We start from the raw sequence: 27250 nt of genomic DNA, 5'->3' as shown, positions 1-27250 counted from the left end.
GCAGGAGGAGATCAACACTGGTTTATCAAGAGATGTATCTGGAAGGAACAAACATCTCTTGTTCAACTATAGTTGAGTAATTCAAGCTTTCATTTTCCTGTCAACCTCTGTGTTATGCTAAAGGTAACAAATATTACACTTAAAGGACAAGATACGTATCTACTCGAATCTAGGCCGACCCCCTAAAGTCCGAAGAAAAAAAAAATTATATATATACACACACACACACTGTGCTCTGACGAAGGCTGGTCTACCAGCCAAAAACATTAAGTAAAGTAAAGAAGTCTTCCAAGAAGTGCTGCACTTTTTAAAGGCGTGCATGATCAAAGTACCTGGGATGTCGTCCCACGCTGCAGCTACCCTGCCTGCCAGCTGCGATAGCGATGCACGTTTGATGCGGCCCGTTGCCATTAGCATGTGGTCTTCGTCAGTCAACCAGTCCGTGTAATATTTCCAGAGACGATCCTTGAAAGGTTTGTTGATGCAGACATCAAGTGGCTGCAACTGGCCCGTCATGCTGCCTGGTATGACAGCGAGGTCCGTGTTCGCTTGGGCGAGCGCAGCCTTCACATTGTCGGTCAAGTGCCCACGGTAAGAGTCGATGACAAGGAGCGAGTTCTTAGTCAAAAGGGCTCCTGGATGCCGTTGACGCACAATCTTTACCCACTCTTCCACCATCGCACCCGTCATCCACCCGTTCTCATTTGCCCACACAATGACATTTATTGGGAAAGTTTCTCGAGCAGGCAGTGTCTTCCTTTTAAATATCATATAAGGAGGGAGTTTATGTCCATCAGCTGTGCAGCACAGCATCACAGTTGCATGCTGCTTTCCGTAGCCCGCAGAGTGCACCTTCACCTCCTTGGCACCCTTTTCATTCACGGTGTGCGCCACTGGCAAAATCAAAATACACAGCCGTCTGGTTGGCGTTGCCGATTTGCCCCAGGTTGTAGCCTGCCGATTCTCTCTTTCGCAGCACGTAGCGCTGAAAAGCTATCAGCTTTTCTTTGAAATCGTTTGGCAGCTTCTGGGTAATTGAAGTGCAACGTGGGAGGCTGAAGCTGAAGCGCTTCATGAATTTCTGAAGCCAGCCCCAGCTGGCTTTGAAAAAATCCTTTGGCGTTAGGCTTCGCTCCCTCGAAAGTTCCCATGCTTTCGCTTGGAGCACTTCTGTTGTCACTGGAAGGGCAGCTGCTCTCTGCGTCCGAACAAAGTCGGCCAAAACTGTCTCCACTTCATGGTGACGGCCTTTCTTTGGTCCACTAAATGCCATCCTCGTTGGGATGCACGCAAGAAGCTGCTGTCGTTGTCCCCTCCAACGACGGACGTTTTTCTCGTCGACGCCGAAGTCCCGCCCGGCTTGAAGGTTCGACAATGCCTCTGCGGCTATCACAACTTTTCGCTTGAAAGCGGCACTGTAGTGGCATCTCCTGCTTGGTGCCATCGCGATAACACCACGCCGCACACCGATACGGCCGACACGACACAGGTCAAAATGGCGACCTGGCTTGTGTACAGTTGGCTACAGGCATGGCTAGTAGCGGCTACGATACTGACTTTTCTAGATGGCGCTAGCTATGCCCCATATTTAGCAGTTTCAATGAAAAACTGGCGCATTTTTTAAAATCCTCGAATCTAAGCCGACCATAGAGTTTGGAATATGATTATTTGAAAAAAAAGCTATCGGCCTAGATTTGAATAAATACTGTACTATGTAAAATCAAATCAAACTAGAATAAATAACAGAAGCAGTAGAGTGATGTAACATAACTGAACTTGCAAGTATGCTATGTATGTACATATGAAAACAGTAAGCATGTAATACAAGCCTAGTCCAGGTAGCTCCTATTATAATATTAGAGAACAGTTATGCTGGACACCCTGTATCGCAGTTATCCATTTATCCCTACGTTACTGACCTAGTATGTTCAGGCTGATGAATATGAAGTACTGGATAGCCTGTATTTTTCATCTACACTTAGCACACTAGAATGGACATATTTATTAGCTGGCCCAAGCAAGCTCAACAGTTAAATTCAGTAGACACTAAGAAAAGCATGAACACAGTCAAGAGAAAAAGCAATTGCATGCATGGGCCTCTTCTCCATCTTTCATTTGTGTTCATGCTATTTTAATCTGCAAAAGTTAAAGAAGACAAGAGTACCGGTCCACTGCGACTTTGCGGTCGGAAACCAGGACCTGGCGGCAGGTTCTTCTGGACACAGCAGACAACACCAGGGCTGAAGTGAAGCTCCACATGGAAGCGCTCTTCTGAGTGCTGGTCCTGAAAGATTACAATGAGCTTAACCTCTCATAGCTCAATTTATTTAAATTTTTTTTATGAAGGAAAACAGTTGAATTGTCTCCAAAGTACTCTTATGTGTGGTTAGAATATACCATTTGCTACTTCTGGGTTGAATCTGGGGATTCACTAAAAAAAAAGTGTAATGGGAGTCTGGCATGAGAGAATGTTAATGAAAGGTGGGCATCCAAACACAACACAAGAAGGAAACACAAATGCCATGTTTACATTATCCTTTTCATTCCTTTTTGATTCTGTGTTTGCCTGCCTGCCTTTCTGTAACATGAATCGCTACCAACTTGCTCAACTTTCAGCCGTTCCATTAAAGAATGGTGCTGTAGTCAACTTCCGTTAATTTAACTCTGATGGAACTGATGAAAGTGGTCGAATTATCCGGCAGGTTCGATTAAACAAGATGCAGGAAAAACGTCAGAACACACCTTTGATTAATTTTGCAGTATTTGCCCAATTTTAACATGCTCCCGAATGAAATGTGCAGTCACGTTCTATGTGTTCAAGGTAGGATACTAACATAGATTTCTCAGCAAAAAAAAAAAAAAAAAAAACACCAAAGTGGGCAGGGGTTTATTATGGGTGGCACAATGGCGGCCAGTTTCCGAACGTCTGCTTTGCCACAGTACAACAGTGTTATGCAGCAAAGCATAACGCATACCCAAACGCGGTTTCCAGCTCAATTTTCTCGGGAAAAAAAGGTTGCACGTTAAAATCTGGTAGATAGTGTGTTGCGACTTAGGGTGGCATCGGGGCAAGGAATCCACTAAGCCTATCGACTGCTACGTCGGGTTGTAGAAAATTAAGGAAAAAGGGTTTATTGGCATAGTTACACAGCTCTAGTTATGGCAGCCCACTCCATGCAGGAGCAAGCTAAATGCCTGAGTTCACATGAAGACCTTCTGTTTCACTGCTCGAAAAATCAGCACGTTTAATACCGTCGTCTTCCCTAGGTGAGTCGACTAGGCAATCTGAAAGACTGTCCAGCAGCAAATCACAATCATTGACTTCGTTGCGATACCCCGCGCAAGCTTGCAATGCTCCACAGTAACTCTGCTTCCGAAGCCCAATGGTATGGATATACGACAGGATTGTAACCTGCGAATCCAGGGTCACCGTCGTTGTTTGGTAGCATTGGATGCCCCCCCCACCCCCTCCAACTCTTATCCTTAGTTCAGGCTGTCAGGTAATGGTGGGTTTGGTGGGCTTTTGGTGAACCTGTGTAAAGTCGGTGTCCATGCTGTGTTGACGTCTGGATACGTTTTTACAGACAGGTGGTGGTTTGCCTCATGGCAAATGTCCAACTGCGAATCTCAGGTTGCCTTCGTTGTTTGGTAGAATTGAAGGCCCCCCCCACCTTCCATTTTTAGCTCAGCCTGCCAGGTAATGGTGGAGTTGTGGCCTTTTTCTATCAAGAGTCGGTGACCAGACTACATTGGCATCTGAATAGGCACTGATGGATGAGTGGGTGTTTGCCTTGTGGCAAACGTCAATTCACGCTTTTGTGTTATTGAGACGCAACAAGCATAATTAGACACTGTGAGCTACCATTATTGCTTGAAATTCTTCCTAAGGCAGGTGGAAAATAGTCGTTTTCAATGGGAGATGACATGAGTTCAACGTATTCACTGGCCCCTAAGCTCTGCCGAGACAGACGCTGCCAGTAAGGGGGTCGCTGTTGGGGTCACACCATAGGGGTCAGGCTGACTGGTCAAGTTTAATTCACCCAGCAAAGGCCATTTTAGGATCGCAATAGCAAAAGTTTGGGCTATAGAAATGTATGGGCACCGGCCAGAACCTTTCATTGAGATCAAGATAACCAAAAAATCAAGTTAACCAGAGTCGAATTAACTGAACTCTATTGTAGCTGCACTATACAGACTCTGAAACGCTAAATTGGCAGGCTAACTATCTCGCATATTATGGCGGCCTGTATTGCAAATATTATGACTGAAATTTATGCACCTGAATGGATGCAGCTGCGTGAGTTTCTTGGAATGCTCATTCTTTTTTGAAACTCCGTGTGCATTGTTTCCCCAGTCAGAGGTGATTAAGTGCTGACATGTTCTTGCCAGATGACTACAAATGATGCCAAAATCGGGCTTTCTCTCCCTTGAGCATCTTGTTCGGATTAAAGAGGAGGTCACATTTGATATGTTGCAAAATTACGACAGCAGGATAGAATGGGTTAGGGAAGCTCGTGCAATGTTCAATATTACAAAAAAATCTTTTTACGTGGCGAATAAACTTGGCACTGATTCTGTCCACTTTCTATCTGCGACTCAAAACCGAAATGAGGAGTGCAATGAGGCCTATGGCCCTTATTTTATGCAAGGTCCTTACCTTCTTTAGTGAAGAAAAAAGAATAGATGTAGCACAACTCCAAATTTTGTTTATGATGAATGTAAAGATATGAATACAAAGTCCACAATACTATTAAGTGAAATCTGTACTGTAGAAACCTCAGCGTCATAAACAAGCAAGCTACGAGCTAAATGTGCACTATACTATTTTGGGCTTCAAGTATAAGTGGAGTCAGCCTGAACTCTTACTTCAACGAGATCACTGTAAGACTCAATGATAGGTTTTACTAGCCCCATCAGCAGGCCGCTGAAAAGAAAACGTAAAAGGGAACACAAATCACATTGCTTTGAACAGGATGTAATGTCAAAGTATCTAATAGAAAGCCATTTCCACATGCAAGAAATTACTGCATGAGTACTGCATGCAGCCCATGAAGTTTGTGGGCCCCATAGTTAATTTCTAGGGAGAACCACCTGGAACATGATTATTTCGAACTGGAGTGGTACAAATTATATCAAGTGATAGCAACTATGTGCGACTTGAACATAAAATGCTATAGCTGAACAGGACACCTAAAACATAAGAGATACTAGCAGGATTCAGATCACAAAAACATCTCATGAAGTAATGCTAGCTTATTCAGTGCTAGGTTACTGCAAACGTCTTTTACGTTGTGAGCTTTGTAATATTTTTGAAAAGTCGAGTACTACTTTAACATCTGCGCACACGTACCTTCGTGGGATCCTCATACAGCATAATCACAATCTGTGTCATGTAGTTCAGTTCTGTGACTGCATTCACGTATTCCATGGCTCTGCGCCACTGTTCATCCTTGGTCTCCTAGAAAATGTTAAATGATTCATTGGAACACATTTCTTGTTACTGCACAAATGTGGAGAATGACAGCATTGGTGTACTTACATCTAGCAGACCTCCATATCTGAGCACAGTCAGCAAAGAATGGATGTGGCTTTCACTAGTGAAGTACAGCCTTGTGCGGACATGTCGACCAGGCGAAGAGACCCCATGCGAGTACCTGGGTGAACATACCAGATACACATTTTTTTGCTTGATACTTCAACTGAGTACATATTTAATTTTTGGCTGCAATTTCTACTTTACCAACAGTGCTTACAATAACACTATGAATAAGTGTACAAAAGGAAGAGAGGAGAGGTAATAGATAGATATAGTTACTGATTGACTCATGAGGTCGAGAGATGACTTAGTGGAGGGCTTCTAATTATTTTTGAATTGCTGGAGTTCCTTAACATGAACCTAAATCCAAACACACGAGCATTTTTGCATTTCACTTGTCTCAAAATGCATGGTGGGCAGGAATCGAGCCTGAGAATATAGAACTCTCAGTAGCTCATCCGTATCAGCATTGCCGTTAGGATTTATGATGATGACCCTTAAACATGGCATGTGCTCACAATGGAGGAAGGACCGAGAATTGGGTTGGTTTAGGCCAGACTTATGAAAATTGTAAATACTCTACAGTTTGTATATGTTTTCGACATCTGCTTTAACTATGATGAGACATGCTGCGCTCACTGTGGATTGAGTCGATTCACACTTTCAGTCTCGTCCGCTGCGGGGTCTATGTTTCGGTGCAGATCTGCTCGGATCTTCTTCAGCAGAGGTGTGCAAATGCCCAGACCAATTGTAAGCTTTTCTTGGAGAGTCAGACCATACTCCTGCAAGAGCATTCCCTCCAGTGAAGCTGGCTGCTGCCATCCACCAAACACTTGTTCTTTTTTATACCGATACAAAACTGTACAGTTATTCTTATAAATAGAGAACTATAAGGTAACTGGTGTCACCGCAAGGTAGCACTTTATTGACGAAATGCTATAATCTAAATCACAGTAGACTTTTCCATCAAAAAGCTGCCCAAGTGCTTCTTCACAGTTTAAACAAGCTGTTTATGTGGTACTGTTACACTGTTACAGAGAAAAGTACATATAGTTCAAAAGAAGCAGTTAAGATTGTTTAGTGAATTAAAATTGTAATTGAAATTGTAAGTGTGCAAAGACTATGCTTGCCGACATGGCATGGCATCATGTGTGCTGTCTTGAACTATGTTTAGTATTGGAGGCTGCTCGATTTCCTTTCAGTTCCCCACCTTTAAATACTACATACAACAAATACTACAACAAAGTACTTCTAGTGTGCCATGATTCTCGCCGAGTGGGCACGTCAAAACTGCCTGCCAGAATGCCCTGTTCAAGGTAGCTGCTGACCCAGGCCAAATTCGAGGGGCGCAAACTTAAGCTTGCTAAAGCCCGCAAAAATGACAATGCATGCCTCGGGCTGGTCACTTGGGCCTTACCCAGCTTGGCATGTGTTGGCGTCTCAAGCTGCAACAATTTGCGCACACTTCGCGTTACGTAGCTGTCAATTACAGTTGAGGTGGCCAAATTATTTTAGTAACTTCACATTGTTTGTTTTTCCAGTTAGTACGTTTCTTAAACACTTTTTTTTTTAAACGTATGACCAAAGTTTTAACATACTAATAATGTGTGTTTTCTATTACCTGGGGTATGACAACATCGGCCAGAGCCTTGGCATACAGGTAGAGCTCTTCTGCGTGCACAAACTGCAGTGTATGCTGGTTGTGCTGCAGGTCGTACTTGATGCAGTCGTAGACATCGGGAATCTTGCTGATGTCAAACTTGCCGTTCTTCAGCTTGAAGTCCTTTTCCAGCTTGGCCCAGCGTCGTAGCATCAGCTCCCAGGTCTCCCCGTGGTACAGGGGAACTAAAATAATTTAACATGGCCCCGTCAGTTTTTGCAAGTGTTCCGTGTGAGGCACCTCTATTGCGTGCTCACACCACGGCAGTCACCATGACAGTTTCAACCAAGTGAAGCACAGCCAATGCTTTCCAACTGCTCATCTTCTGAGCCAACCATGACCACACTATTCCCTCCAGGTATTGCACGTGCAATAGTACAAGTACAGGCACAGGATGATGCCTCAAAACTAGAAGCACTAATGAAAATAATAAATTTTCATCATTTGTTTAACATGTGCTGCTTACATCTGTTTTGATTGAACATGTGCTGCAAAAGTGAGGACAGACATTTCAGTATTTGTTGTCATTGGAAGCATGTTGTGATGTAGTGGGCTGTAAGTTTTTCCTAATATTCAGCAATAATGATTTACATGAATCAAATTTCTGAAATTTCTCTGTGATCAAGTGCACTGCACATGAAATAAGCATGAAATAACCAAATTTGCTCTTTTACCTGTACTACTTTTGAGGACCCAGATGTGGAGTGCACATTTGTAGATGCAACAAACTTGCAGAATAATTCTAAGTTCGTTGTCTATGCTACTGTTGTATATATTAAATCATGCTGGAAGTCAAAGGACTATTTCAATACTAAATGTTGTACAGCCAGAATTCGCTACTGTTTAAATGAGCTATCGAAGCTAAAACATGGAAATTTCTTCAATCTGATATATGATCCCTCTGCCTGATTCTCTGTAGCTAAAATTAAACCCCCAATCTTGTGCTGTATATATTCTCATGTTCTAAACACACACCCAGCTATACAACGCGATTAATTCACACTTGTTATTTAACACCCACTGCTGTACTTATCCATGTTGTACATTACGGTCCAATAGTAAAAGGAATGCCAGTCTATTCTTTAATCATGCTTAACCTCCATAAGACTTGCCATTTTTAAGAAAATCTACGGCTGATATAGTACATTAGGCAACATCAATTGGTAAATTATCATTGCAAATACCTTCTTGTCTAGTTCGAGTACAAACGGTGCAGGCATTCTAATTAGGTGTTCAGTGGATCATAGTATACATGTCTATAACTAGTTGGTATTTGAAAATAATAAAGCAATCATTGCATCCAACCACGGTAAAACTTACGCAAGATGCAAGAAAATTTGTTGTCATGAAAAGTTTTCTTTGTAATTGAATTAGCAAGACCTATATTGAACATGGCAATACATGAGCATGTTTTACTTTCAAAATTGGATGAGTTATCCCTTTTCCTTCTTTCTTAACAGCAGAGCAGTGATGCACTTTTTGATTTCTGCAAAAAATTTTTGTGAAGCAACAAAATTACCACATGTACTGATCAACCTTTTGCACAATCAGCAAGTCAGGCACATCTGACATGACTGGGGAACTGTGGAACCTGTGAGTAATTTTTGATAGATGACTAACCACTATAGCATACACCATTTTCATCATGTGGATGTTCATAACCAATAAGCTTGCCTGAAGACTTGCAACAATGTCAATGAAACCCCCCCAATCTTCATTTCCAAATAACATCAAGCAGTGGGGTTAAGCATCCCAAAGCAAACAGAAGCTATGAGAAATGTACTGGTGGGCTCTTGATTCATTTCAATCGTTTGGAATTCTTTAATGTGCACCTAAACCTAAGTACACAAGCACTCTTGGTTTCCACCCCATCTAGATGCAGCTGCTGTGGCTGGTAATTAAACCTGTGATCACCTCCATTCTGTTTCACATACTTCTAGACGGTATGCTATGCACTCTTAATGCCTGTGAGCAGGGCTGCTGACACTAATAGGAAAAGTAATGTCACACGCAGTCTATTTTTATGAACATTGTTTTTTTTAAGCAGAGTTGGTGTTTTCCTTTTTTCTCACTGTAATCTGTAGCACCATCCTTTAACATTAATGGTAGTGTTAGCAGCCTTCATACATGTAGGGATCATTTGCTTGAGGATAGCTGGCAGCACTGGTTTTTAATGACTCAAATAATAATATCACTTTACAATCTCTAATCTCTTCATTCTAGCCCCATTACATATATTTATAGATTTACAGTATTATGTCCACTTATTCTTTTAGCATTTTTATTATAATTCCTTCATTACCAGAATATTCTACTAGTGGGCATCTGTCGCAACATGTTGCACATTCAATTGACTCATTATTGTTCCCTATGGCTTCCAACAACCTTGTGTCATACCACATCATCAAGTCGATAACATTCTCATGAGCATCAACAACAGCAGTGGCACCTGCAGTACCTTTGGACAGTAGGATTGGGGGTCAACTTACCGTGGGTCTTGCTTTCATCCTTTCGGCATTTGATCTGCTTGATCAGGTCCTGTATGATCTCATACACGTGCTGACATGCCTTGACGGGATTTTTGATGAACTGCAGAGCATTCTGAATGGATCGTGCATGTGTGGGGTTGAGCTGCAAATTAAAACAAAGTACAAAGAGCAAAAAGTTCTCCCCTATAACTACGTGCTTACATAAGCACTCTCAAAAGTATGGCATTTTCCCTCTTTCATTGAAAAACAAAAACAAAACAAGTGCAACATTATAGACGTTACATGCACATGAGTGCATGCACCCCCCTCCACACAAAGGCACGCACACACACGGACACGATTTTCTCAGCAAGATGTGGCATACACTTAACGGGCACGTTTGATTGACTGATTAATTCAGTCATAGGCATTAATGTCCCGAAACAACACTGGCGCTTTGAGAGATGCTATAATGAAGGACTTCGGACTAATTTTGACCACACCAGATTTTTAAGTACGCACCTAAACCTTAGTGCACGAGCGTTTCTTACATTTGACTATCTATATGCACCCACCGAGCCTGGCAATCAAACCTGTGACCTCGTGTTCTTCAATGGAACACCACAAACACTGAGCCGTCGTGGCAGGCCATCACATGAACCATGGCATGTTGTATAAAAGAAGCCCTTCCATAAAAAGCTTTTGAATGCACTGCCACATGGGACACATTTTTTAAATTTTTTCTAGATGACACATGCAATCACTGTGTGCAAATATGAACATTAAACAAGATATGTTGCAATATGCCACCCCTATGAGAAATTTGAGCATGAATAAGCCATAAGTACAGCCAGAAGTGGCATTCACAAATGGCGCCTTTATACAGCATTTGGTATAACTTTCATTCTAAGCCTTGGTCTCGCCATACCTTTTCAAAGTCCTCTTCCGTGAAGTCATGGTCCACCTGGAATGCTTCATGCAGTCTCTGTTTCACCCTGTAATGACTTTCAATGTATACAGAACATATTGTCAAAAGCATGCTTCTCTCGGGGCTGTCAGTGACCCAGAAACGTACAGAGACGTCAGGGATACGCAGCCCAAATCACCTACAGCATGCAGTTTTGTAAGGAAATGGCTACCGGGAGCAAACCTGGCCTGCCGAAGTCTGCAGGAACTGCCAACACAACAATTGAAACAAGGAAGATGACAGAAATTGCATAGCGCTAAGTGAGAGTCCTTGCGAAACATCATTATGGCTTTCTGTGTTGACTCCATTGAATAGTTTACACAAAGAACAACAGTGGGAATTTTTGACAAATTTTCATTTGACGGCTCTTAAGAGTATTTATTTTAAACTTCAATACTTCAATGTGCCAAGTTGTTCATTAGGTACTATTTAAAATAATTTAACGAAAAAACTGTGGGAAAAAAAAAGCTGCGTTGCACCATTCTAGATGCCACAGGAAGGACACAGCTGGCATTGCTGACAGAGATTTCATGAGTGCAAGTATCATTTGTTACTGCAAACAGAATTTTCCATAATGTCTCAAATGGGCAAAAATGAGCGATAGTTTGGAGCTTTCCAAGTGTAACAGCTTCAACTTAGGAAACATAAATTAAAAGGCGAGGAATGTACTCATGCAGTATGTACAGGTACAGAATGACACTTTAAAGTATTTTTCCAAATAAACAGCACATCACTGGGCCGTGCAGTTTGGCATAAATGATAAGAACAGAAGGAATAGTATGCATTGAAGGTTTCTCTGACATTAACTTTTTCGTTACCACTAGAAATGTGCTCCCTTTCGGTGCTTTTATGTTTTAACATTTTATTTCAAGGCGTAGTTGGTGCAATGTATATTGCAATACATAAAATTTTAGCCTGATCATTGGTGTTTTGAATGAATGTATAGCAGTAATAATTGCTCAGAAAGTATTTGAGAATTTTGAAGTGGTAATTAAAAGAAGCACCTTGAGGAACATGAATGAAAGTAATTATTTGCTATTTTTAGTATAAGTACTGAGAGCAAAAAAAAAAATCTGAAATATACAAGATATGCTTCCCAGTTCCTAGTGCCTGGTTTCTAGTTCCCAACTTTTGTATGTCAGATCACGAAAAACAGTTACTATGAAGATTTGTTCGCATATATACTTGCCATAGCTATGTAGGAAAGGAGCAACTTTGCAAATGTAAAAACAGGTAAGAGTGTATTACACAGGCATCATCTGTACACATTGCTGCACGCACCTGGTTCGTTTTTTAGTCAATTTTAGGCTCACACAGAAATTATTGTCAGGTCAAGAAGGATGCAGAAGCCTCTATAATTTGATTATTGCGTTCGATCAGCTTTCCTGTGCAAGCCAGGTGGTCTACTGTGCATTCAACTGGTGCTGAAGTCTCCCCATGCTTTGTTCAGTTCCTGTACAGTGCTGTATAGTAATGTGGAGTGCTGCACAATATTGTACAGTAATGAATAAGGGCATTTCGACAGGCGACGCTCTAAATGTAAGAGATTAGACAGGAAGTAGAGAGTTCATTGGAACACTATCTGGCAAGAAGGGGATTAGAAAGCTAGTCAAGCTTTGGTCGAAGGACGGTCCGAGATCAACTGCATGCTCTTGAGTAAGGGAAAACCCCAAACAATGGGACGGATTACTCATAGTTATTTGTACATATGGTGTGGAAACACTCTGATGGACAAAAGCAACCCACGGTGGGGAAAATAAAGTTGGGCTTGATATTAGTCAAACAAAATTATGAAAATAATACGCATTCGTGAGCATATGTCATTGTTTGAGACATCATTAAATCAGAAAATTGACAACCCGAGAAAAGCTTCTGTGTCTTCCCTGCTGCTGTAATTTAAAAATTATGTTGCCGAGTTGACCAAAGTGGAAATTTTGCATCTTTTTATTGAACCGCTAGGAATGCTGGAGGCTCATTTCAGCAATACCCCCAGTAGAAGTTTTATTTTCCCGAACTCCCCAATCTGCCAAAACTTGTCAAATCCGACAAATATCTTAAATTCAGTTGTAATCTGAGACGGTGCATGATGTTGCTAGTAAAAAAAACTCAATGGAAATGTTTAACAACATGTAAAGAAAACTGTCAGATAAAATTGATCGATTTCTATAGGCACCGTAACAAAAGAGTAGATAAACATTTCAGAAAAGGAAAATGAAGCCCCGAAGTTGCTTTTAGGGCTCTAAAAAGGCTCCCTGTTCTATCATTTCATGATTATGTGAGCCTTCGACAGAGCAAGTCATTTCGATTACCTACAGAAACTGTCAGAAGTAAAATATTGTCCCAATTTGCTCCTAAGTCTTAAACAATCACAACTGTTTTTTCAAACATGTAAACACCAAAATTACATGGCACATTCAAGTAATAAATTAATTTTGAGATAGGAGAAGAATAAACACAACACAGGAAGCCACAAGTATCAGTTCTCAGCAAAGAACAGCTAATATTAAACATACTGAATTTTATTCCCACAATGATTGAGTTGTCTGAGTTTTCTTAAAATGGTGCATTCATGCAACTCGATGGCGCTCTTTGGCCATACTGGCCCTTGCGCCATAAAACATCAAATATCATCATCATCATCATGCAACTCTAAACACTACAAAATATACTAGGTAACCATGCAGAGAAGGCAATTATGCCGTCCACAACTATGTAAGAACTGGATGACAAAGTGTCCGATATTAAAACAGAAACCACATTTTTTCACCTTCGTATCATTAAACTGTCATCATACACTCGTTAGTTTTTTAAATTATGATGATACAAGCTAAACATTGGGGCCGTTCAAGTGCATAGAATGGAAGCATAAGCAAAGCTTAGCTTTCACAAAATAATGTTTAGAACAGCACAACTGCTACAGGAAACAGCTCAGAAGTACTTAATATCTGTTTCCTTTGGCACTGCAACTTAGAGGTATGTGGCGGTACATAGTTCTGTCAACAAATGCTTTACACAACAATTTTTGAGTGCTGTAATGTGAATTCGATGAGTAACTTTCAAATAGCATCCCTCCTGTAATTACTAGAAAAGAGTCTGAACTAGCCATAATATATCTTGTAAGCTTGATCCTAGCTGCACAGAGTAAAAAGAAAAAAGACCAACAAAAAGATTAAAAAAAAAAGAATTCGTAGTACCCAAGTCAAGTGATACAAAGAACATAGCATAGTAATGCAACAGAGACATGCATCTTGAATCTCTATTTTCTTGCTTATTTTTAATTATGCTGTATTTACGTGCCAAAACCATGACCTGATTATGAGGCATGCCTTAGCGGGGGACTCGATATTAATTTTGACCACCTGGGATTCTTTCAAGTGCATGTAAGTCTGAGTACACATTTTTGCACTTCACCTCCAATGAAATGAGGTCACTACATCAGGATCGAAAGTGCAACCTTGAGCTTAGCAGCGCAACACCATAGCCACTAAGCTATCGCAGCAGATGCCTATACTTTCTGAAGAGGCAAGAGTAAGGAGGAATCAGATTATGATCAGACATGAATTTTTTCATATGTTAACTCTGTGAATAAAAGTAATCTTATGAAAGTGGATGAGCCAAGTCAAAAGGTTACTGCCAGAACTCCTGGCTACCTAGAAATGATACACTAGAATGAAAGGAGTAACAAATTACACCCTAACTAGCTGATGAATGAAGTGATAACATCAATTTCACCAGCATAGCCTTACCAGACAAATAAATGACAGAAACATGACCATTGCGATGGACTGACTTATTGTAGGGAATGATGATGTGCAATAGTAAACAGGTTTTTCTTCTTTTCCTTCTTCTTTCTCTTACAAAAATGCGAAGTTGTGTGCAGCATTAACAGAGCTTCTGCAAATCAACTGGCTTGATGTCAGAACAAATTTCAGTGCTACAACGAAATGTCATCACAGCGTGCAGCAGATATGAATAAGAAACAAAGGTGCACAAGGTAAAGTTCTTGACTGATGAAATTAACCAAGTTCAAACCTTGGCATGACTTTCGTATCATAAAATACTGCATAAAAGAAAATCATAAAAGTGTATAAGCTCTTTTTTCTAAAGTGAAATTTTAGAATATGTACTGACTGATCCGACTGAGACCAAAAGAAGCAAATGTTTCTACTTCTAAAAGTGTCATAGTAGCAAGCGCACAATTGCATGAAAACATGTTGCATATCGCTCAACAACCACAACATCAAATTCCTTTGCACATGGTGCATGGTCTAAATTGTTATAGCAAAATATGAATTCATGATTTGATGTTGCTCAGCAGACAGCATGTCGACCTTGAGCCCTATGTGATGTCGCATGTTACTTACTTACGTATCATTTTTGTACCCCTTCAAATTGCCAAGAAAGTAAAACAGGTTTAGCTGCATAAACTTCAACACTGCTGTATTCTACAAGCTCTCGGCAAACTAAACCCAATTAATTTCAAACATGCAATTTAAGCAACATTTTTATATCTTACATACATGTCACTAAGGCATGTGGCTCCAACCATTCACAAAAGCTGTTTAAAGGGACACTAAGGCAAAACAATAAATCAGTTTAGACTAATGAAGCATTCTTTGAGAACCCTGCAGGCAGTCATTTAAAAAAAAATTGTTCGATTATTAGATGAGGAAATGAAGGTCCAAGTATCAGTATTTGAATTTCGCGCCGAAACCCCGACGCCGCTACGTCAGTGTGACGTCAGGGATTCCAAAGTATGTTTCCGCATTTGGGCCGCGTTGGCTGAGTAAAGGTTCCCGAAACTTGCCATGTTTAATATTTGGTTCCTTTAGAACACAATGTAGTCAACCTGTGCCTCTATATATAATTAGTAGGCCCTAGAAAATACCATCAAAATCCAAGACGTCACAACCACTAGGTGCGGGAAATTAAGCAGGCGTCACCCCCCGTATTTCGTTCTTGCGCTTTCTATGGCTTACCAAACGTCTTATGGTTGTAAGAGTGGTGTTTTTGGTGTTGTAGAACGGTAATTTACTGGTGCAGAAGGAATCATCTTTCCCTTTAGTGTCCCTTTAATATAGGACTGCTTCAATAAACGGTACAAATGCACTCTCAATGAAAAATCATATGCAGACATCTTGCATTAAAAATTTAAGAAATGTACAGATGCTCACACATTAAGTGAAAACCAAAGTCAAAATGTATTTTATGGCCCTCTGTCCATTCTACATATGTCTCTTTGTCCATAGACCATGTGCCATGCCTAGCTAACTCTCACAACCTCCATAGTACTTTCAGGTACCTGTATGGAGGATTTTTAAGTAGTTCCTCAGGATCCTTAACAGTCACAATGTACTAAGAAGCAATAAATAATTCTAGTGGAAGCATATTTCTTGTAACCTCACCCCACTGCTACCACAAATATAGGTTGTATGTTGATATTTACGTAGTATCATCAATGCAAAAGTAATTTCAAAGGCAGTGTGTCTACCAAGTTGACATTTCCAAATTCCCTGAGTTTTCCAGCTTTTCCTTGAGCACCATTGCAAGATTTCCTGAATGAGCCAGAACTTTGTTTTATGTGACAGGCTGACACCATGTTGCCCGATGCTGTCATTCTCTAGTAAGCATGTTGAAACAAAAAAAAATTACTTAATCCAGTTTGAATAGTAAGGAGTAATATCTATTTTATTTAAAAAGAGAACAGAAGGAAGGTGTTAGTAAAATGCATAGCGAGAAAAATAGTAAAACCCATTCCAAATTGAGTCGAACATTTTCAAATACGAATGAAAAGGAGATGCATACATAAGTAAATATTTTTGAATATGAGCTATTTCTATCAACTGATAGCAAGTTCATCGGTATGAGGCCTGAACTTTGTCCCAATTAAGATTCTCCCTCAGCAGCTGGGAAGTCAACCTCTACTGCCCTGACATACTCTCTGCCCGTACACAATATCTCAGTGCTGGGTTTCACTGCTTTAAAGAGTTTATTTTGGTTTGGATGAGGGTCACCTGAATCTCGGCGTCAGCTAACACTTTGTTTTTTGAGCTCAAGCTCCTTCAAAGAGGTGGCGGCACGCTTCCTTTCCTGTTAATTCCTCAGTGCGTCGGTCCTTTCTGTTCTCATCCTCCTTCTGCCACGCGTTCATCCCATGGATCATTTGAAGCAACCTCTTGGTCAGTTGCACAGTCAACGCCCGATTTTTCGGACTCCCTAGGGGCCGCAAAAACAACCGAAAAATCGGGCAGTCCGAAAAAAAATGAATGGATGTCTTTAACTGCCCTTAAGGACTAAAATTGTCACAGACACGACCTAAAAAGCTCTTAAGGTCTGCCAGTACACTTATTAGGCATATCGGTGCTCGTACTGTGATAGGAGACGGGGGTGCACGCGTGTATAATTAAGTAATACATACTGTATCCCGTGACAATTGCCCCTTCCCACGCTTGTTATGCTTCACCGCGTAACACTGCTGTACTGAGGCAAAGCTAACTTTCGGAGACTGGCATTACGCAACGCGCTGTGCTGCGAGCTTCGAAGCCAATCGTGAGCATTACAAAGGCGGAGTCGATGCCATAGCTGACAGCGGCGAATTCTTTCAATGAAAAACACGGCATCCCACGGCAAGAAGCTTAATATCGAACGTAGAAGCAGCTAGGCCTAACGTTGCCGCGGTGGTGGCTACGGCTGCCAGCGGATCTGCGTGCGAGAGTGCCGGTTCGAGGCGGCGAGATAATCAAAATGGCGGCGGTGGAGGAGCAGGAGGGAAAAACTTTATTTTGTAAAGGAATTTGGGACCTCCCAGGCCCCCTGGGTGGTGGCTTTGATTAATGCCATTTCAGACCTGCAGTCAGAGCAGTATACATCGACTATATGGAGTACGTGGTGGTGCCGCAAGGCCGTGCGAATTATCAGGCATGTTTGAAAATCGGGCGTCTGGAAAATCGGTCGTTAACTACTCTGGCAATACCTCTTGCCGATGCCACGGCGTCAATGGCGATTCGTTGCGATTCCTGTTACTGGAGCCAGCATTAACACGACCTTCGTTCCTTTTCAATAATGTTACAGCTAATTTTCCCTCATAGAAGCACAAATTCCCCTAGTTTTCCCTGAGTATTTCCAGACTATTCAAGTTCCCTGAGAATTCCCGGTTTTCCCGGTTGGCAGACACCCTGAAAGGGCACAATGAAATGGCTCCAAAGCAAGGCAACCCGAAAGCGATTTTAATGGAAGTAAGCATGCACCATCATCTTGTAAAGAATGAATGTGACTATACTACAACTGAACTAAAAAAGCATGTTAAGTATACTACATGCACATGTTCCCAGGGGTGGGCCAGCGCAACCCAGACCAAAGACAAAAGGAAGTACACAATACGAGCGCAGTGCGCTCATACTGTGTACTTCCTCTTGTTTTTTGTCCAGGTTGCGCTGCCCACCCTTAGGGACACGTTCAATCACCAACTTGCCCTGCTTGCCGTGTTAATACATGCGCACACTGTTGGGACAAAAAATTATATAAAGCAACTCAAGTAAAGCGGCCGTGCAACTGCAATGAGTGGAAGCTGTTTCCCCATCTGATTTCATGCTATGCGTAAGGTTACCACAGAAACAAGGTACAAATAGCAACAAGCCATAATGACGAATAATAAAAATGAGTCATTCCGAAAGTTAAGCGGGGTGACCATTTAACTATCGCCGTAAACAGTGGCATGAGGTCATGCTTCAAAAACACCTTATAGCCTTTCTTTCTTTTTTCTTTTGGTGATTATGAAGACAGCAAATTTTTATGTACCAGAATGCAGATGATAATGATCACAATGAACTTCTCATAAGAGCCTGTCACCCCTAAACCCTAAGCGTGAGTGCTATTTGGGACACTGTCAAATTCTGCCACATTGTCAAATTGCCCATCTTATCGGCTCTGATTGGCTGACAGGACAGCTCTGATTGGCTCAAAACATAAACATGACAGAATTCAACAACCTAGTGGAACTTGAAAATGTTTGGAGTAACACCGCAGGCCAGTGAACACTGGATACTGCCAGTAAAACAGCAGTAAGAGCTTAATAGTCAGTGAGAAATGAAACTGATCACCCCCTCACAGATCTCCTTCCTACCACCATAGCAAAGTTTTCAACTCACATGTTTTGATACTTGCTGGAGTCACAGTCGTTGTCCAGTAGCCCATTCGTGTTTGCCGACTTGACCATTTGGACAAGAATCGGCGTCAGTTCACCTTCCAAAGCCAGAAGACCCTAATAGCAGACAACATTCCTCTGTTCAAGCCAGCTGTTAACACACTTTCAGCACAGAAAAATCACAATTACAACAGGGTGTCTACTACAGTGGCATTTTCAAGTTCCCTAATTATTGAAGGTTTTCCCTGACCTTTTATAAAAATTCTTTGGCAGTCTATGACACTGGAAGTTTAGGCATAAGAGATAGTGGGCTATAGTCTGCTAGGTTACTATGCCAGCCCATAATTTTCAACAACAATTACCAGTAAAATTTGGGATGCACTATCAGGATTGGCCTAATGGTGTGCTTCATGATATCCCAATCTATCAGCCAGTATAATACTTGCAAAACCAACAAAAGGCACCATTATTGTAGATTGCATAGGTTCAGTTGAAAAGTTTCAAATGTACCCTTATCCTCACCATGACTATCTTAAGCATTACTTTCTTCAATTCAAAGTATTGAAGTGAGCAGTCCCCATTTTCTTTTCCACAGAATTTTTCAGAAATGACAAATCCCATAATAATTACAGGTTTTGCAGTTTTTCCTGGATGGTAGACACCCTCCTAATGTGCCCTTCTCTGCAATCTTTTACAATTACATAGCACTATGCATATATAAAAGGATCCTGTGCTTGCCTTGGCAAAAGCTGCAGCCGTCATTTGCACTCTGCCCTCGTCTGAGGCGTATATCTTGAGGTCATGGCGGTAGGTGCTGTGGAGCCGCAGCAATCCCAGTCCTCGAGTGCCAGCATATTCACCTAAAGTCGGTCAGCGCATCATAAAATAATAACAGCACAATGTAGCCCCCTAGTGGTTTGTCCAGACAAAAACCATTCTCAACGTCACGGAAGCACACAGTCAGACCAAATTCCTGGCTACAATGTCGGACACCCTGTGGTCATGTAAATACGGCTGACGGTATGGTTTCTTGAAACGTATCTAGTGAGTAACTCTTCCTGAATTCCCCAATTTTTACATGTTTCTCTGAACTATGTGAGGAGAATTTCAGTGGCTGAAAAAGTGACAGACTCTAAGAGGTAGAGCTTGATGAGCTTCGACAACAACAATTTGTGCATTAGTGCTTAGGAAAACAAAGAAAAAAAGAAGAATCCGGCTAACCATCCCTGACCAACACTTAAAACTTCTGCTCACACTTTCCTGATGACAACTCTGTCTGCGGTTGTCTCAGAAATGCAGTCTATTATCAGAAATTTCTTGGGTAGAGTCACTCTTTGGGCAGAGGCCAATGCACAGAATCCCGTGAATGCGTCAATTTCACTTTGTCCTTCCCTGATAGAGAGAATTTCTTTGAAAGATCTCCTGTCAATTCCATGGCTTTTCCATGTGCTTGAAACATTCCTGACAATACTATGTTTTCTCTGTTTTCCAGGGTGCTAGGCACCTTGTCTTTAGTAGCACCTTTTGTTGGGCTAGTTGGTACATGTCGAACAGTAATGAATTTAGCGGCAAAACACGATCACAAAAAAGGAAGGACAAAGAGAGGACAAGCACTTAAAGCCCACTGCAGGCTACGCTGCTCTGGGTGTGAGCCACCTGTGAGTTGAGCCTCAAAGTGGCTGGCTCTCTGGGACACAAGTTGGAACACCTTATCAGGCGAGTCAGCACTCCTGTCTATATCACTCTGTGCCATTAAAGTTTGCCACAAAATGACAAATCTCACTCAACAAAGCGATTTCTGTCAAATACTTTTCGACAACAAGTACAGCTCATCAAATCTTTGTTTTGTTGATGTCTTGAACTCGCTTATTACTTGCGAATGAATATATGCTTTCTTAAGGGGCCAAAAATGGTTAGGGAAAGCATTTGCCCTACAGTTTTTGCACGAGAAAATTTGCTATTGGCTTTTGCCCAAATAACTCATTTTATTTTGTTCCTGCCAACATGACTGACTTTTAGGGAATGACATCTTATTTATAGACAGTAGTCTTTTTCCAGGAAGTTGCAATAAAACAAGGGAAAAAAAGAAAAACAAAATACTAAACTGCTTAGGAATGAGGAAAAAACTACAGAAAAACAGCATGGTGTGCTAACAATGATTCAACTACCCATGTTCTCATGCCTAAGAATCTATGACCTAGAGGCAGATTAATATGTACAGAAAAACACAAAGCTTTGTTATGATTATTGCACTATAAGTGTACATTAGCCTTGGCCCTATATTGAAGCAGTAGGCATTTATGATGCCTCAGGAAACTTGAGATCACTAATATGGCAAATTTAGGTTGTGCATAAGTGCATAACACCTAATCTGCTTTTAAATAGTCAATCATTGTCGCAAAATAAAGCACTTCAGTATAAATCTTTATGCAAGTACATGCTCCCTAAAGTTGTACAATCAATTTCTGCAAATTGAGTGCCCCCTCATGGGCACTCAATGCAAGCTAGACGAAAACAGCAAGTATACAAAACGTAATGCTTCCTTCAAACTTCTGAGGAAGCTTTATAGACATGATACACACAAGTGATTTGGTATCATAGATGCACTCGTGACCTGCCTCTAGCAACAAGAGTATGGCACCATGAAAACCTACCTCTACTCGACAAAAACGACCGCTGGTAGTTAGTACTAGTCTTTTGGCAGACAACTTTATCTACTGTAACATCTAGACAGCTTCTGGTCAAAGAGAACAAGCTTAATATTAAAATTGTTTTAAAAAGACAACATTTAATCACTGCTAAAGAGCAATTTCTAGACATATTTCAAAAGAAACAGATGACACTAAGCGTAAAGATACTTTGGCATTATTGAGGCTAGGGAAGCATGAGAAAGGTCTTTTGTCATGCTCACTCGTTTCTTCGATTGAAGCCGTTGAGAATGGTTGATGGCATTCCACTATTCACGAAGGGCGTGCGGAGAACAAGCAGCAACTGAATATTTCAAACAAATGCTGGCAAAGTAGAAAAAGTTTGTAGTGCGCAATGCAGGGCCCTCGCTTGCTCACCGTCTAACTGCCGGCTATCAAAGCATTGCCAAGTAATGTGAAGTTAATTATTTTATTGATGGAGTCTTTATTCATTTATCTGATTTGTTCTTCACAAGTTACATGTTGTGAAAGGGACCAAGGAGAAAAGCATTACTCGACGGCTTACATCCCAAAAGTGCACTGTGGGCTGTGAGGAAACAAAATAAATTAATTTTGATCCCTTGGAGTTTGTTAAATGCACATCTAAATACAAGCACATGAGTGTTCTTGCAGCTTGCATCAATTGGTATGCAGCAGCCACGGCTGGGAATTGAACCTATCTCATTGTGCGTGATAGCGGAATGCCATAGCGTTGTCATGGCTGGTATAAACCACATCAAGTGCTTTAAAAGTGACAAAGCTCTTTCTCAAGGAAGAAAGAATAAGATATGTTCTGCCGTTATATGAAAATGTTCCTGAAAGCTCGAGCACTCACAAGGAAACTTCTAGTAACTTTTTCTATTAAGCTAAGCTGCTCAACATGGTGATATGTACAAGGAGAGCAAAAGTAACTCAACTGATGTGCAATCCATATAATGATATGCCAAAGCTGATGTATGCTTTAACCATGAAACATTTATTTACGTTTCTTTGTATGTTTGTGACAAATAAAAAATTGAGCCCCTCGGATCCCCTTAATCCTCTCGCTCATTAACTACAATTAGCTTCTTTTCCTGAACTGATTGATTGAAGTCACAAAAGTCAAATAAGGTCACTGTGCCCCTTAATAACTTTGCAACCGCTTGGAGATAGCTCTTTGTCAAGGTAAAGTGGCTCCTGTTGCTGCTGGATATCACATTCAGTTACGATCTTAAGTTGGACATGTGAGCATCTATCCATGAGCATCATGTCATGACCTTTGAATGCCTGGTAGTACTACTAGAAAGTTCTGGAGAGGGTGAATGTAATTTTGCCTTTCCCTGCAAAACTTCCTAACAGTACAGATGCAACAGGAAGCTGACTATGTGCCTCGGAGTCAGCTGCGGTCATGTGGGATGCAGTGGCTTTACTCAACCTGACAAAGGCATCAGTGCAGCTGATTAATAAATTATTCCTACCAATTATTCAAGCTTAGTTTTTTGGCTGCTGTAGTTACCTAACATGCAGAATGACTGGGCATGAGCTTGAAAGATGCAAGTGACTCTATAATAGAATTTTGCGAGACTGTTACAAAAGCTTATGCAAGCATATTTATGCAGCGGGTTGTGAATTATTAATGAACTATGTAAAAAGATAACAAGGTGCATTAAGTCTAAATTTGCATCAGACTGGTGAGTAGCAAAGGCCTTGCAGTAGCACAACAACAAGCAAAAGAAAAAAAAAAAAAAATGCACATAGAATGACAACCACACATCAGCAGTAACAAAAGCCTCAGCAGCAATTGGGAGGAAAGATGACAACACTTCGAAACAAACAAAAGAACAATCGTAAACACGTGACACAGTTTGACAAATTCATGAACACACAACAAAGACTCATGCAGTACTGTATTTACTTTAAAGGCTATTAAATTAGGTGAACTCTGTCACTTATTCTGTGGACTATTTACAGAGATGAAATGATAAGTACGTACTTAATCTAACAACTTGGCAATCCCTCTGTCTCATCCAAAAAGCAGTGAGAGAGTGATCAAAGTTTGCTTAAGCCTGTATTTTCATACATCTGAGGCATGTTACAAACTTGTTATAGCCAGTTCACTAAAAGCTGACAGATGAAGCATGTATAACTTGCATTTGGGTTCACACAACAAGCTGCCCCCAAATAAAGGCAGAGGCTCGAGCCTCAGTAAGATATTACGTTAATTTCTGTTAACCCTTTGATGGTCACTGTTGTACACGTACAATGCCGCAAACCAACCCCAAAATGTTGCCGACATAAATATATGGCACAGATTGTGAGTACGAAAATTTGAACCAGATTGAGACAAGGCAATGACTGAAAGGCGTTGGCCACTCCTGAGGATCAGTAAGAGCTTTTATAATCTTGTCTTTTGTTTTAAACTTCAATACAGAGCTAGTTCTAAGACAGATGTCATGGTTACATTAATTTAATATTCTTATGATGAAAACGCAGTTTTATACTATGCAATCAGCAATAGAAAGTATATCATGAGGGAGAGGACTTTATTTTCAGCAAACATACAACCCTCAAAGGGTTAAAAGACCTATGTGCAAGAAAATATAGTGGCTTGAAGAGACATTTGCTTTAGTGCTAGCGAAAAATTATGCAAGAAAATATAAGTAAATAAACTGTTAGAACTGGTTCATGCCTTAAGCAGCTGAAGTACTTTTCAGAAAAAGTGAGCGTTCAGTGAATTATTATAGTTTTTCACCCCTTAAATATGAAAAGCATAATTTAACAGGCCACAAGTCACCGTAAGCTGCTTTCATTTAGCAAGGACGAGCAGCAGTGTCTGTGGGAGATGTCGTGGGTCAATTAACGGGCTCTGATTATGAAGACAATCGTGACGTCATCATGGGTGTTGGGGAGGTGCATGATTCGAATAGAATGCTCACGTGACCCCTGTGTTAATGTTGTCCGCGCGAATGGGGCAGAGCTAAGATAAAAATTTAAATGGTGACTGCAGTGTTGCTATATGCACAATCGAGCAAATAACTTCAGGAGCTGAATTATACTATGGCAGCCTTTCAAACCATCGTAAATCTTCAAATTTGAATGCCTGTTCAGTGTCCCTTTAAGTCTGATACTGTTAAGAAATCTGGCTAGTTGTAAATACAGTAGTTCAAAGAAGCAAGGTGAATGTCGGAAAGGAGCAAGCGAACACAACGGTCTTGTAGTACCGGCACACTTTGGGAAAAAAATTAAAAAAAGAAGTGAATGCAAATCAATCAGGTCTATAGGAACAGTACTTGGGTCACTCGCACATGTGGGCTACGGCTAAAGGCAGAATTTCAGGGGCGGCATCCACTAAGAGCTACAACTACAAGGGCCAAAATGGAGTACTATTTCAGTCAATAGCATGCACCCAGGGCCACATCACAGGTTTCTTTGAACCCCTTTATGCTATCACAGTACTGCAAGATTTTTGCTCTCATCATCATTAATACGCTGTTTCTAAGAGAGCTCCAGCTACATACACCTTAAGAACAAATAAAATCCCGGTGTTTTAATGTCACAATGTAGCTCATATACTATGACAGATGCCATAGTGTGTGTGTGTGGAGGGAGGCCACCGGTTTAATTTCAGCTACCTAGGGTTCTTGAATGTGAACCTAAATCTAAGTATGTGAGTGTTCCTGCATGGAACCTAAACAATTGAACCCCTGACCACATGCTTAGTAGCAGAAAGATATAGCCAATGAGCCACCTTGGCAGGTTTCCAGTTCCCTCAGTCCCACCTCATGTTTGAAAATTTTATATTCTCACTGCGCCATCTGACCCTCTGCAGCACTCACCTTCATTTTTCCACCCTTGTCACCTAGTCAGTTATGATAATTAGACCACTGGTAATTTTTTCAAGTCATTACACTAGCTGCAAGATTCCACTCGAACATTAACAGGACTGTCATCTACTCTAACTGACCTAAAGTGCTTTCTTTCTTTATGAAACAGAACGAGCACCCCCTAAAAAGTGTTTGCATGAAAAAGTTGCAAGTCTTGGTGAGCTAAGCTGGCGCAGATTCGTGCAAAATCAAGGCTGGGTAATTACACGACCTATAAGCAGATGAGGAACTCAGTGAAAATGAAGAGTTTTAAGAAACGCTGCTCTGGGCAAGGGACAATGACATGCCAACAACGGCGCACTGATGTCGTTCTGATCTGACCCCGGGTGCAATCGTCGGCTTCCACATGCAGTGGGGATCAAACAGTGAGGGCGCTGGGCTTCGTGCTGGTAGGGTTAGCAATGTGCCAGTACCAACGAGACCGAGCTGCCAAGCGTACCTTGTCCACCTGGGTACATACATCTGAAGACTCGGCCCAGTTCTTCTGCCTGCACGCGGCCTGCTGGCGTCAGCTCACCCCCCCACTTCAGGATGAGTACCAGTGAGGGCTCCCTAGGGTAGTCTGAGGAGCAACAACGCACACCCGAAGTTGTAAGAAGAAGAAAGAAAGCAGGTCAACAATAACTATCTATACAGGCTTTACAATACCACATACAGTCAAACCTCGATACAGTCGAACCCGACTATATCGAACCCGTTTACATCGAATTATTCCATATATCGAACAATTTCTGGACACGGTATAGTTACAATGAGTATATATAGCAAAATTTACGCTTACATCGAACAAAAAAAGCAGTGACTCCCGATATATCGAACGTCAAGCGGCAGAAAGTGCCCTCGGAAGTTGGCTTTCCCTCGCGGTGGCGGGAAAACCCGGCGGCGCGGCTCCATCCAACCACTCTCCCTACCGTGACTGCCCTGCCTCGGACGAGCCGTCGACACCCCCCCGCAAAAAATGATCCTGGCCCGCCCGCAGCACTTGCTCAGGCAGCCAATCAGAGGCTCTTGTGCCCTCGTCGTGCAAGATGGCGGAAGTGCGAGTTGTCTCACTGCTTTTCTGGTTCATTGTGTGTGCGCCTCGTAAGCCTTCTCCTGCAGTGTTGCCGTGATGAAGCGGCAGAATTCGCCTTTCGTCGTGAAGCTCGAAATCATAAACAGGATCGAACGCGGTGAGAAGTCGGATGTCCCCGCAGCGTACAAGATTCCGAGGAGCACTCTCAGAACGATCTTGAATGGGGAGATTATGGCTAAAGCGGCCAAACTTGCGACCCAGTGCCCGTGGCGCCCGACGCGTACGCACGGCCGTGTGCGAGTGGTTCATCCGAAATTGCTTCAGCCATGCCGACTTTCGCGTGCTCAGCGATGACTAAATTCTGATGGATGCGACGAAGCCGTTGCCGATGTTGCAGAAGTTCAGAGCGAGCTGTCAGAATTTCTGGAAGCTGTTGACGAATCAACGGTGGACGAGTTTGTGAGTGCAAATGATGGTGTCGCGACCGTAGGAGAGCCCGAAATAGAAGACTACATTGCCGACATCGTACCGAGCACAAGTGAAAGTGGGCACAATGAGGAAAGCAACGACGATCCTTGGCCCACATCCTCTGAAGTGATTGGTGCGCTCGCACTAGTCTGTGCTTCTGCGCGAATGCGGAAGGTTGCGGCCTCAGCTGCTCCGACGCTTTAGACAACGTGGAAAAGTGTGTGCGTTGCAGGCAGCGAAATTGCCCAAGCAGAAGAAAATGCAGGACTACTTCGTGCGAAACTAAGCTAGCTTCACCAATAAAATGATTTTATAAATGGTATGTGCTTTTATGACATCCAATTATTTAGCAGGCTTATATAGAATTATGCTCTATATCGAACTGATAGGCGTTTTTTTGCGAGTTCGATATAGCCGGGTTCGACTGTATAACGAATCATGCG

At 41.7% G+C, this 27250-nt stretch overlaps 1 protein-coding gene across 14 annotated transcripts in view; it reads right to left on the bottom strand.

Moving 5' to 3' along the window:
• The window catches only part of l(1)G0196 (inositol hexakisphosphate and diphosphoinositol-pentakisphosphate kinase), an 85469-nt gene that overhangs the window by 14095 nt on the left and 44124 nt on the right, over positions 1–27250 (bottom strand). For 7 of the 14 annotated variants that reach the window (XM_055071078.2, XM_055071077.2, XM_055071080.2 and 4 more), the window contains 11 exons: positions 25764–25886; positions 21686–21730; positions 19513–19634; positions 18779–18891; positions 10593–10668; positions 9686–9827; positions 7158–7381; positions 6176–6318; positions 5540–5654; positions 5351–5458; positions 2165–2284 (listed from right to left, as the gene is read on the bottom strand). In XM_055071078.2, the coding sequence (XP_054927053.1) occupies positions 2165–2284; positions 5351–5458; positions 5540–5654; positions 6176–6318; positions 7158–7381; positions 9686–9827; positions 10593–10668; positions 18779–18891; positions 19513–19634; positions 21686–21730; positions 25764–25886 (1331 nt within the window). The remainder of the gene's footprint in view (positions 1–2164; positions 2285–5350; positions 5459–5539; positions 5655–6175; positions 6319–7157; positions 7382–9685; positions 9828–10592; positions 10669–18778; positions 18892–19512; positions 19635–21685; positions 21731–25763; positions 25887–27250) is intronic. The other 7 variants (XM_055071083.2, XM_055071090.2, XM_055071079.2 and 4 more) reach the window with 6 other exon arrangements.

Source organism: Dermacentor andersoni, chromosome 5 (assembly GCF_023375885.2).
Source record: "Dermacentor andersoni chromosome 5, qqDerAnde1_hic_scaffold, whole genome shotgun sequence".
NCBI classification, from domain to species: domain Eukaryota; kingdom Metazoa; phylum Arthropoda; class Arachnida; order Ixodida; family Ixodidae; genus Dermacentor; species Dermacentor andersoni.
Note: the sequence above shows the minus strand (reverse complement) of the source record. Positions and strands in the feature narration are given on the sequence as shown.